The 10,767-nt window shown below is 31.2% G+C and overlaps 2 protein-coding genes and 1 long non-coding RNA gene across 3 annotated transcripts in view; 1 reads left to right on the top strand and 2 right to left on the bottom strand.

Annotated features, from left to right (window-relative positions):
* Window positions 1–265: 265 nt before the first annotated feature.
* On the bottom strand, window positions 266–7,435 carry Vha44 (V-type proton ATPase subunit Vha44). The gene is made up of 7 exons (XM_074243604.1): window positions 7,277–7,435; window positions 6,882–6,965; window positions 5,950–6,260; window positions 1,987–2,173; window positions 1,120–1,572; window positions 909–1,050; window positions 266–538 (listed from the first exon to the last, which is right to left on the bottom strand). The coding sequence occupies exons 3-7, from the start codon at window positions 6,233–6,235 to the stop codon at window positions 440–442; spliced, it is 1,167 nt and encodes a 388-aa protein (XP_074099705.1). The 5' UTR covers window positions 6,236–6,260; window positions 6,882–6,965; window positions 7,277–7,435; the 3' UTR covers window positions 266–439.
* Window positions 7,436–7,875: 440 nt separating this feature from the next.
* On the top strand, window positions 7,876–9,974 carry Gmppa (GDP-mannose pyrophosphorylase A). Its single transcript, XM_074243601.1, has 4 exons — window positions 7,876–8,032; window positions 8,123–8,693; window positions 9,110–9,383; window positions 9,451–9,974. Exons 1-4 carry the CDS (start codon window positions 7,993–7,995, stop codon window positions 9,814–9,816), a joined length of 1,251 nt encoding a protein of 416 aa, XP_074099702.1. The 5' UTR covers window positions 7,876–7,992; the 3' UTR covers window positions 9,817–9,974.
* Window positions 9,640–10,767, bottom strand: part of LOC141527906 (uncharacterized) — a 32,643-nt gene continuing 31,515 nt past the window's right edge. The window contains exons 5-6 of the long non-coding RNA XR_012479259.1: window positions 10,439–10,704; window positions 9,640–9,780 (exon numbers count right to left, since the gene is read on the bottom strand). This is a non-coding gene — a long non-coding RNA (uncharacterized LOC141527906). The remainder of the gene's footprint in view (window positions 9,781–10,438; window positions 10,705–10,767) is intronic.

Here is a 10,767-nt window from a genome sequence, read left to right on the forward strand (position 1 = left end):
AAATTATTTAAACTCTCCATTTTATTACCAATTTATTTAAAAAAAAAAAAAAAATTGACAGTCCTAAATAAAATTATGGCAAAAATAAAAATTAGAGACTGAAAATTTTATATATATATATATATATATATATATATATATATATATATATATATATATATATATATATATATATATATATATATATATATATATATTTTATTTTTAATATACTTAAATATTTTAATAGACTTTATATCGCTTTAATACGAAAATTATTTACAAGTTTATTGTTTTTTTTTTTTACCAGAAAAAAAAATATTAAATTAAATTTTTTTTTGTTAAAATTTTTCCGAATAAAAGTTGTGCGAAATAACGATGAAATAATTTTTTTTAATTTATTGGAGTTTAAATTTTGTTTTTTTTTTATTAATAGTAGCGTTTATTTGCTTTTTTTTATTTATTGAACCTTACTATCTACCATGTCGATATTAATTTTATAATAGACGTAAGGGTAGTACTCATTCTGGCCAAAACCTAGTCCAGGAATGTCTACACTCTGAAGAATAAAAAATTGATATAGTTTAATTATAGTAATTATTTGTAATAATATAATTAAAGAGACCATTAATTAATTTTTTGTAATTTTACAAAAGTCGGAGAAGAAAGTTTTGTCGAAAACTACAAAAAAAAAATTTTCCAAATTTTTTCTCGTCTTAAAAAAAATCTACGGGCTTCAAAAAATTTTTTTCCATTGTTTCGCTGAAAAGCTTTTGTAGTAAATTTAATTCCCTTCAATTTGATGTAATTAAAAAGCCTGTACGATGATTTGCCGCGGAATTATCGTCAGTCAAAGTAAAAAAGTAAAGTAAGTTTAAATGGTCTCTGTAATAAATTATAAAAAAATTTTATTTTAATTCAATACTCACATCTTGATTAGCAGAATGTCCACCAGAAGCTGCCGAAGAATCCAAATGAGCATAAAGTTGATTTAAAACGTCGCGCAGTCGTTTCGTAGTTTTTTTATTAGGATGTAATAAAATTGCTTGGAAATTTACTGGTAGCCCGTATCTAAAAAAAATAATCAAAAATAATAATAATAATGAATGGAATAATTTTTATTATTATAATAATAATTACCTTAAAACAGATTCAACAAATACACGCAATGCTTTAACATGAATCCAAGCGCAAAAGCACTCGCTGAAGTTGACCTTGAGCCAACGAACAAGAGGACCAAACTGTTTCTTCTTGTCAGTAACAAGCTTGGTGATTTCGTTTTTGCCGGCAGCCAATTCCTCTTCATTGTAAGTGAAGTCGCGAACAATGAACTTCTTTTCACGCCCGTGGAGCTTGAACTCCTCGATGACCTTCTTGAAGAGAGTTACGGTGAACAGACCGTACTCCGCGTCCTGGGTGATCAGTTGCGTGCTGCGGGGCACGATCATGTCCGTCAGCTTCTCGTAGATGGCGTGCCACTCGTGGAAGCTTGACTTTGGCACGATCACCAGCAAAGTTGACAGGTACTCGCTGTCCAGAATGAAGTGCTCCTTTTTCACCAGGTCTGCCAGGTTGCGGGTTAACAAACTTCCGCTGGATAAAAAAGTAATTAATATTTCCTTCTATTTTTTAAGCTAGTCTTTTAAACTTAGATTTTTTTAGATTTCACGGGATTCAAATTCAACTTGTTATAGCTCATTTTGTTCGTTGAAATATCTACTTTAAGGTACGTTAATTGATTTTTATGAAAAAAATTTTATTCATTAAAAAAATCCTAAAAAATCAAAAAAACTCGAGAAAAACTTGGATAATCCGCTAAAATTGCGTTATCTTATTTTCAACTTTTAATTTTTTCAACTTTCCGCGGTTAAAATTCAACTCTTGATAGCTCATTTTATTCATTAGAGTGTCTACTTTAAGGTACATGCATTGATTTTTCTAAAAAAAATTTATTTCATCGAAAAAATCCTAAAAAATCAAAGAAACTTCCGAAAACTTATCACTTACGTTTGTTTCTTCTCAAGATTTTGAAGACTTCCCTTCAAATTATTGTAAGTAGTGGACTTAGTTTTCAAATCAGCGTCTATCTGACCAACTTGTTTGCCAATAATGTCGGCAATATTTCTAAGAGACTGTTTTATCGGATACTTGGCCATGTCCCACTGGAAACGGGTTATGTAAGTCGGCAAATCACCTGTTTAGAACAAAACCATTACAAATGTGCCAAAAAATCAATTTCCAACAGATAAATCCAACAAACTCAATAAAAATTCATGCAGTTTTCTAATAATTAATTAATATAAATAAAATGCATCAATTAAGTATAAGCCAAGTAAAGCGACGTAGCAATTACAAGCAATGATTGGAATGATGGAGGCAAGACAAGTTTGTCACTCAAAATAAAATAAGTTGTGCGTGGAGTGACCACGAGTTTAATGTCTCATGTTGAAGTTCATCTAATGTTTAGTGTCTATCGCGAGTCGTCGCATGGAAAAAGTGCCATGCAAAAGACATTATCATCATAACATAATAACTTTTATTTATTTGAGCTATACTTTGTTTGTGTGCTGGTTTGTGTTGATTATTGTTACAAATCATCCAAATTATATTTATTATAACACAAATAATAAAAATCCCTCAGTATTTTCTTTGATAAATTTTTATCAAAGATCAGGACCCAGGTCCTGATTACTAAAACAAGAAAATTTATTATTAAAAAGTCACTTTGTGACTTTTTGAGAATAAGAAAATTTTGGCTTGATTTTTTGACAAATAAAAAATATATAAAACCAAAAGGCACTAATTTTTATCAAGACCTTTCTAATGATACCAAATTAAACTACAAAAATTCCTTAAAATAATAATATGCTCGTCACAAAATTTTCCTTACTCTTGAATTTATTTAAATCATAAATGACTATCGCTGAAAAAAATATCAAACCCAATTTACGATAAAGTTATACCCGTTCAAAAATTTTTCTTAGTCTCTTAATTATATTGATTAATTTTTGACATTTAACCACATTGATATTTACAAAACAAAAATAAATAAACAAATTTTGTTTATTTATTAAATCTCGACCCTTCCAAAGAGACAGAATTTTCTTTTTTCTCTTAATTGTAATAAAATAAAAAAAAAAAAAAAAAAAAAATTTTAACCCCACACCAGTGAAGCTGAAGCGTCGTAAAAATCCGTGCAGTGTACTCAAACATAAATAATTGGAGTATCCTTATCGACAGTCGATTGGGCTTCCTTATAAATTACCGGCGGTCGAAATATATAATAAAAACAAATGCTTCACGTAAGCACATGAAGGACTAACAAAATGAGTGACCGGACAGGATATTAGGTTATCACAAACAGTACAAGATAGGTCCAATCGGTTGTCGAGGCTGGCGGGATGGGTACCTGGATAAAGAATGCCCCCAAAATCATCATCATCATCATCAAAATCATCATCATCATCATCCTGCTCTTCTTTAACAACATCACACTCTTCTTTATCGGCAACCTTCTCGCAGTCCATCTCGTGGGCTCTCGCTTCTTGGAGCTTATCATCCAGGTGTTGATCTTCCTTAGCACAGTCCTCAGCTTTGGCACTCTTGCTCTTAGACTTCCTCCTGAAGGATTTCTTGGAGCGACAGTCGGTAACTTTTCCGCCGGTAACTTGTTTTTTAGACACAAAGGCATCCTCGTGGTCGCTGACGGACGAAATTGACCAGGTTGGAGACAGCGGAGACGCGGTGGATGGTAAGAGTGGGGGTGAGGGCGATGATGAAGCGGAATTAGCACACCAATGGACTTGGTAGCATGAATAAATAGATGAAGACTCGTTTGAAGTTGATTTATTGGTATTGTCGCTGCTACTGGTACTAACGGATTTTTTCTTATCATGAGAGGAGCAGAAGAAGGAGGTGGAAGTGGTTGTGGTGGGGGAGAAATGGAAGTGGTGGTGATGCTGACCTAGGCTGGCTGGCCCCGAGTCCGTCTCCTTCCAGAGCTTCGGCGAGTCGGTGTGATGGTTATGGTGGTGGTGGTGATGGTGATGGTGATGGTGGTGGTTGTGGTTCTGGTGGTGGTGCTTCGACATTGTCGTCACGGGAGTATTCGGCGGCGTCCCGATCGTAGGTACTTCGGGGCTTGGGCTTTCTTCGTCCATTGATGTCTGACCTACCAGGTCCCAAGGTTTTTGCGCCCCCCGAATTATTTCACTGGTTTTTACGCTCTTTCAAGGATTTTTACGTGAGTATTTAATTTTTTTAATGTTCGATCGCTTTTTTTTTTGTTTTTTTTTTTTTTTTTTATATATAGTGAAACAGGTTATGGGCCCATCTTAAAATCTTTTTAAATTTTAAATTTAAATTAAATTTTATTCTAACTTAGTCAAGACTACTTTACTTAAAAAAATTAAATTAAAAAATTTTTTGACTAAATATTGACACCCTAAATTATTTTTAAATAAATTTAATTATCTGTAATAAGAATAACTATCATCTAAATTTTTATTAAATTTTAATTAATTAAAAAATTGAAAAAAATTACTGTCAGTTCAAAATGAATTTTTTTTTTTGTATTTTATTAAAAAATATAACCACTAAAATTTTTCTTTATGAAAAATTTAATAATTATGAATCTTAAAATTTTTTTTTAAGCGATCGAACCTTGTAAAATATTTATTCACATTAAATACTCAGATAAATCACGATAAACCAAAAATGCAAATGATAACAAAGTAAGAAAAAAAAAAAAGTAAACGATATACGACAAAAAAAAAAAAATTGCAGATTTCTCAGTGCAAAATATATTTACAAAGTTTAAAAAAATATAAATAAAAATTGTAAATAAAAAAAAAAACGTTGTAGTGGCTACTATGAAGATGACCACAGTAACCCAACCGACTTCTTAATAAACTCCAATTATTTATTATTCAGATTATAAATTATCAGTTATCAGTCTCCTGATTATTCCAAGTGTTGATTATTGGTAGTTAGTGTTTTATATTAGATGGTTAATTTGTTTATTAACCTTGCATTAAAAAAGCAAATAGGTTTGTTAAATTTTGTACTGTGCGCGTGTACGGCAGATAAATTATATAAATATTAATATTAATTTATAGGGTAGTTAAAATGTAAGGGAGATAAAGGGTTAATGTGGTCAAAAAATTAAATAAAAATAATAATAATAATTAAATAATAATTTTGTGGAAAAATTATGTTTTTTTTTTTTTAATTTTCCCACTTAATGCAAGCAAAGCTTAAAAAAAAAAAAAAAATAAATAAATAAATTAAATTAAATTAAATAATATATAACAAGCCCTATAATTATTATTATTATATTTATCTTTTTTTTTGACTACACACACAATTATGTTGTTTTTTTAAACAGATTTATAATTGATTTTAATTTTTTATAAATTTGTTTAAAATTATTAGTTAAATTCTAGATTTGTTGATTAGATAAAAAAAATATGCTTGAAAATAAATTGAAATTATTTATTGTTCTAATCTTGAGTTCAATTGACGAAAATTTCAATTTAAAAAAAAAAATAATTTTTTTTTTTTTCAAAAAAAATTTTTTTTTTTTTCTATTTTTTCTGACAATTGACTGAAATTAAATTTCTGTAAAAAAATTAAAAACTAATAAAATAAAAAATTGTAAGTGAACTGACAAATAAAATAAAATTTAAAAAATAATCAATTAGTGTGCATGTTTCGTGATGTGTACAGTATTTTGTGTGTAATTATCACACCGAACCCAGCAGACATCCGACATATTAGGAAAAAAAAAAAAAAAAAAAAAAATCAGATGTCTGCTGTCCCAGCGGAGTTTTGTTTATTATGAAATCTAATCCAAACATTTCTTAAACACCATACACAATAAATTAATTATTAATTAACAGTCAACAAATTCCAATTTTAGAATTAAATTGTAATTATAAAAGTATAAAAAAAATATTTTTAAAAACTCACTGTTGTTGGCCATTAGATTTTCGTGGAGCTTGTCACGTTGGTCCTCGAGGACTTCGCCTAAATAGACGGCGACCTTGCGCGTTACCTGCTCGACGAAGGTGTCCAACTTGCCTAGGTCGTCTGACAACCCTACTAGCTGATCTAGGGTCCCGACTTTTAGGTCTGGGATGTGGAATTTGTAATTTGCGGACAGTGAGTGCTGCTTTGATGTTAGGTTGTTCATTGTCTCCCAGGTCTGCTGGCAAGTTTTGTCCCCTGGGGCTGATATTAACCAATATTCCGTCATTTTTTATGAAGTTGGAATTTTTTATCTGAAAATTAATTTTGCTTTTTAATAATTTTTGATTCTTAAAATAATTTTTTTATTCATGAATTTAATTGTTGATCCAAACTTGAGTAAAAAATTTCATTTTTTAAAATTTTAAATCCTAAAAAAAATTGATAATTAAAAATTTAAAAAATTGTCAAAAATCAGCTGATTTAATTAAATAAATTTATAAAAAATAAAATTCTATTCCAATTAAATTCAATAAAAAAAATTCATCATAAAAAATAAATAGGTCAAGTATATACTCTATCAACCACCCGCTTTAACCTTCGAATGGGTTCATTGTTTCATCAATAAAAATTCCATCTCTCTAAAAAATCTCTAAAAGATAAATTTCAAATTACAAATCTATTATTTCGGGGGTGTGGTTATACTCGTGAGCAATTACGTAATTAAATGATCCACGTGATCCAGAATTGGTGAGTGGCGCATACGATCCGATCGATAATACTCTCAATGACAGCCCATTAATAACAAACACTAAGTACATTAATACACTAATGATTTTAACAAAAAAAAAAAATTTTTTTTTAATTTATTTAATAATTAAATAATAAATAAAAATAATATTTTAATTTAATTTAATTAAATCAATAAAACTTACCGGGACAGTAGATCTGGATCCGTAAAAATCTAAAATCCAACGCCCAACTGAATTGTCAAAATGACTATGTGGCGCCGAAGTCTCCTGTAAAAAATCAATACTCCATTAATGCTCACTCACTGTGAATTTATTTAATTAAATTCCACAATTGTATTATCATCATGACACTGTCATGCTAATGTGACATTTAAATATTTAATACAAATTTACTGAGAGTGTAGGAGACAAGTGAAGAGAAAAATTAAGGCATAAAAATGGCCTGCGTCACTTTTGGAAAAGTGATTTGAATATTTTTGTTTGAATGTTTGTCACCAGGAGGTAGATCGCTATTTTCACTCACGATTGATAAGTGTAATGAGTGATGTTAATAAATATGAGGTTTAATAATTATTTACTTGGTTTAATTTATTGAAGATTGCTGGCAGAAGAATCTGGTGGAAAACTATACACTGGATGAGCGAGTTAATTCCGATAGAACCATCGTTAATTCACGTGATGTCTGTTGTTTTCACGACCCGCCCAGGGCCTAGCTCACACTTCACTGCTGAAACTCGTGAGTGTTACCAACCGCGGGGAATTTTTTGTTACTAGAAAAAAAAAAAAAAATAGCCAGTGGCGCCATTCGCGGGAAATTTTTGAAAATTAAAATTTCATAAAAGGGAAGTATTTTTTAAGGAAGTCTTTATTATTAATTAATGATTATTATTATTATTATTATTATTAATTAAGGAAGTATCATTATTGAAAGATTATTATTAATTAATTAATAATTATAATTATTATTAATAAAGAAAATCCTTATTAGAATTAATTAATTAATTAATAGGGTCAAATCTAATATTAAATAAGACAATACCATTTATTATTTACGATTATTATATTATTATAAATAAAAAATCATTTAATTTAATTTTTTTTAAATTTATAGTAATAAATTTCAAAATTAAAATCATAATTAAAAAAAATAAAGACTTACTAAATAACAAAAAAAAATCCCTAGAACAAGACTCACGCGCCACCTGGTTTAAAATCCAAATTGTAAACATAAAACTTACGTGTCAGTCAGTGTCAACATTAAACTTCTCGCGTAGTTAAAAAATACGTTGCAAAAATGCTAAAAGCGGTGATTTTAATCGGCGGACCTCTCAAAGGTAAACAAAAATAATTAATAATAATAATAAAAATAAAATAATTAATAATAAATAAAAATAACTTACCAAAAAAATTCCTAAAATTTCTAGGGACCAGGTTCCGTCCATTGTCGCTGGACATCCCGAAGCCGCTGTTCCCGATCGCGGGTCTGCCGATGATCCAGCACCACATCGAGTCTTGCGTTAAAATAAAGACCCTCAACGAAATCCTGATAATCGGCTCGTACAACGCCGCGGAGCTGGTGAACTTCGTCCAGGAGATGATCAACATCTACGGGATCAGCATCAGGTACCTCCAAGAGTTCACTGCCCTGGGAACCGCTGGAGGGATGTACCACTTCCGAGACCAGATCAGAGCAGGCTGCCCAGAGGCCTTTTTTATAATGAACGGCGACGTCTGCGCGGACTTTCCTCTTGAGAGCATGATTGAGAGTTACAAAGAGACCAAAGGCACTCTTACAGTCCTTGCTACAGAGGCCACCAGACCTCAGTCGCTCAATTACGGGTGTCTTGTTCTCGGGAAGAACAACTCGATTGTTCACTATGTTGAAAAACCCTCCACCTTTGTGTCCACCACGATCAACTGCGGAATTTATCTCGCCACTGTTGATGTCTTTCAGATCATGAGCGACGTCTTCTATAAGCATCAAGATAAATTTATGTGAGAATTTTTTAAAAATTACAATATTAATTTCATTATTGATTTAGAAGGTTGAGGCTTTAGTTTTGAAATTATGGCTCTAGGCGTAGAGATACGGTAAAATTGACTAAAACTTTTTTTTTAGATAATTTAATTCTTTATAAAAAAGGTATCTTATAATTTTTTTGTATCTTCAATATTTTAGCTAAAATTAGCAATTTAAACTTTTGAAAACTCCGAATCATTTAACAGGTTATGGGTCCCAGACTTGTATTTTGGTATTTTTAAATTTCTCACTCAGGGATTAAAGATACGTGAAAATTGATAAGGACCTTTTTGGTAGGAAATTTAATTTCCCATAAAAAAGGTCTCTTATAAGTTTTTCATATCTTTAATATTTAACCCAGAATTTAAAATAAATTAAACTAATTGTTCAGGATAAACAGCAATGGAAAGGATCCAGCTCACATTTCATTGGAACAAGATATCTTGACCCGACTAGCAGGTACTGGAAAGCTCTTCGCTTCAGAGACAAGCAACTGGTGGTCCCAAGTGAAGACCGCAGGTGCTGCCATCTACGCAAACAGGCATTACTTGAATTTGTACCGGTCGAAGAAACCGGAGCGCTTAATCCCGGTCATCAATGGAGTCTGCAATGTCCTGGGAGATGTTTATATCAATCCGAGCGCTTCTGTCGACCCTACGGCAGTGGTAAGTTTGATTATTATTAATTAATTAAATTAAATTAAATTAATTATTAATGAAATTGTTACCTTAGTTGGGGCCAAACGTAAGCATCGGGCCAAACGCGAAGATTTCCGCCGGAGTGAGGATAAGAGAGTCGATAGTCCTAGAGGGCGCCCAGATTCAGGCTCACTCGATGGTCCTCCACAGCATAGTCGGCCGGGGAAGTATAGTCGGCAAGTGGTCCCGCGTAGAGGGCACTCCGTGCGATCCTAACCCCAACAAGCCCTTTGCCAAGATGGAGAACCCCCCGTTGTTTAATAGCAACGGGAAGCTGAATCCCTCGATTTCTATCCTCGGGACTAGTGTTAATCTGGCCGCGGAGAAGATCCTTCTCAACTCTATTGTCCTACCGCACAAGGAACTGACCAAGAATTTTAAAAATGAAATTATTTTATAGTTGTTGGCTTTGTATTTATGACTTTTCTGAGAAGAAATTTATATACATGTTTCATATATTTTATATTTAATATATACATTTGTATATTTAATATTTTTTTAAAGTGCAATTGATTTATAAATTTTGAATTTTATTGTATAAATTGTTTACAATTTTAATTCGTTTTATTTTTATTTTTGTCAACCCTAAATTAAATTTTTTAAATTCTCGCTACGAAAATCGAAGATTTAAAAAAATCAGATTATTAGCTAACTCCAAAAATTCTCTATTATTTTTTTTTTTTATTTCTAAACATAAAAATTTTTTTTTCAATTTTTTTTCCCAAATTTTATTTATCAAAAAAATTCTCAATTTTAATATCAAAAATTTTTTTCATAATTTTCAACCTCAATATTCTTCTCAAATAAAATTTTCCAAATTTATCAAAACTCCCTAATCACAAAAATGACCCCAACAAATAAAAATTTCTTGCTAACTCCAAAAATTCCACCCCAAATTTTTCCCGACAAACCTTCCCCAATGATCACCAAAAAAACATCTAAATTCCTGGCAGGACAAGCACCTGGATTTAAAAAGGACTTGTGTATTTATCGTAGGAGGATAAGCTACAAAAATTACTCACCAGCGTCGCTTGGGTCAGTGGGCCCGTGAGTCCCCAGCCTTTGTCTCTGTCTTCCCTGGAACTTTTCTCCATTCCATGTGACTCCATACTTTTCATCACACACTCACACATTCTCGTTACCCAGCAGTACCTGGCAGTCACTCTCTGCGACCAGTATCCGTGTGTATAAAAGTATTAACGCACCAGTCCCCAACAGGTACCACGGATTCTTTTCTCATCCGTGTCTTTAGCTCTTCATTCCCCTCCTAAGCCTCCAGATTCTAACCCTGTGCAGTGTTTTTAAATTATTTTATTATTATTCATTTTAATTGTTAATTATTTATTGTAAA

The sequence above is a fragment of the Cotesia typhae genome, unplaced genomic scaffold (assembly GCF_013202065.1).
Source record: "Cotesia typhae breed Kobodo isofemale line unplaced genomic scaffold, CoteBio_Ctyphae contig_413, whole genome shotgun sequence".
NCBI lineage: Eukaryota > Metazoa > Arthropoda > Insecta > Hymenoptera > Braconidae > Cotesia > Cotesia typhae.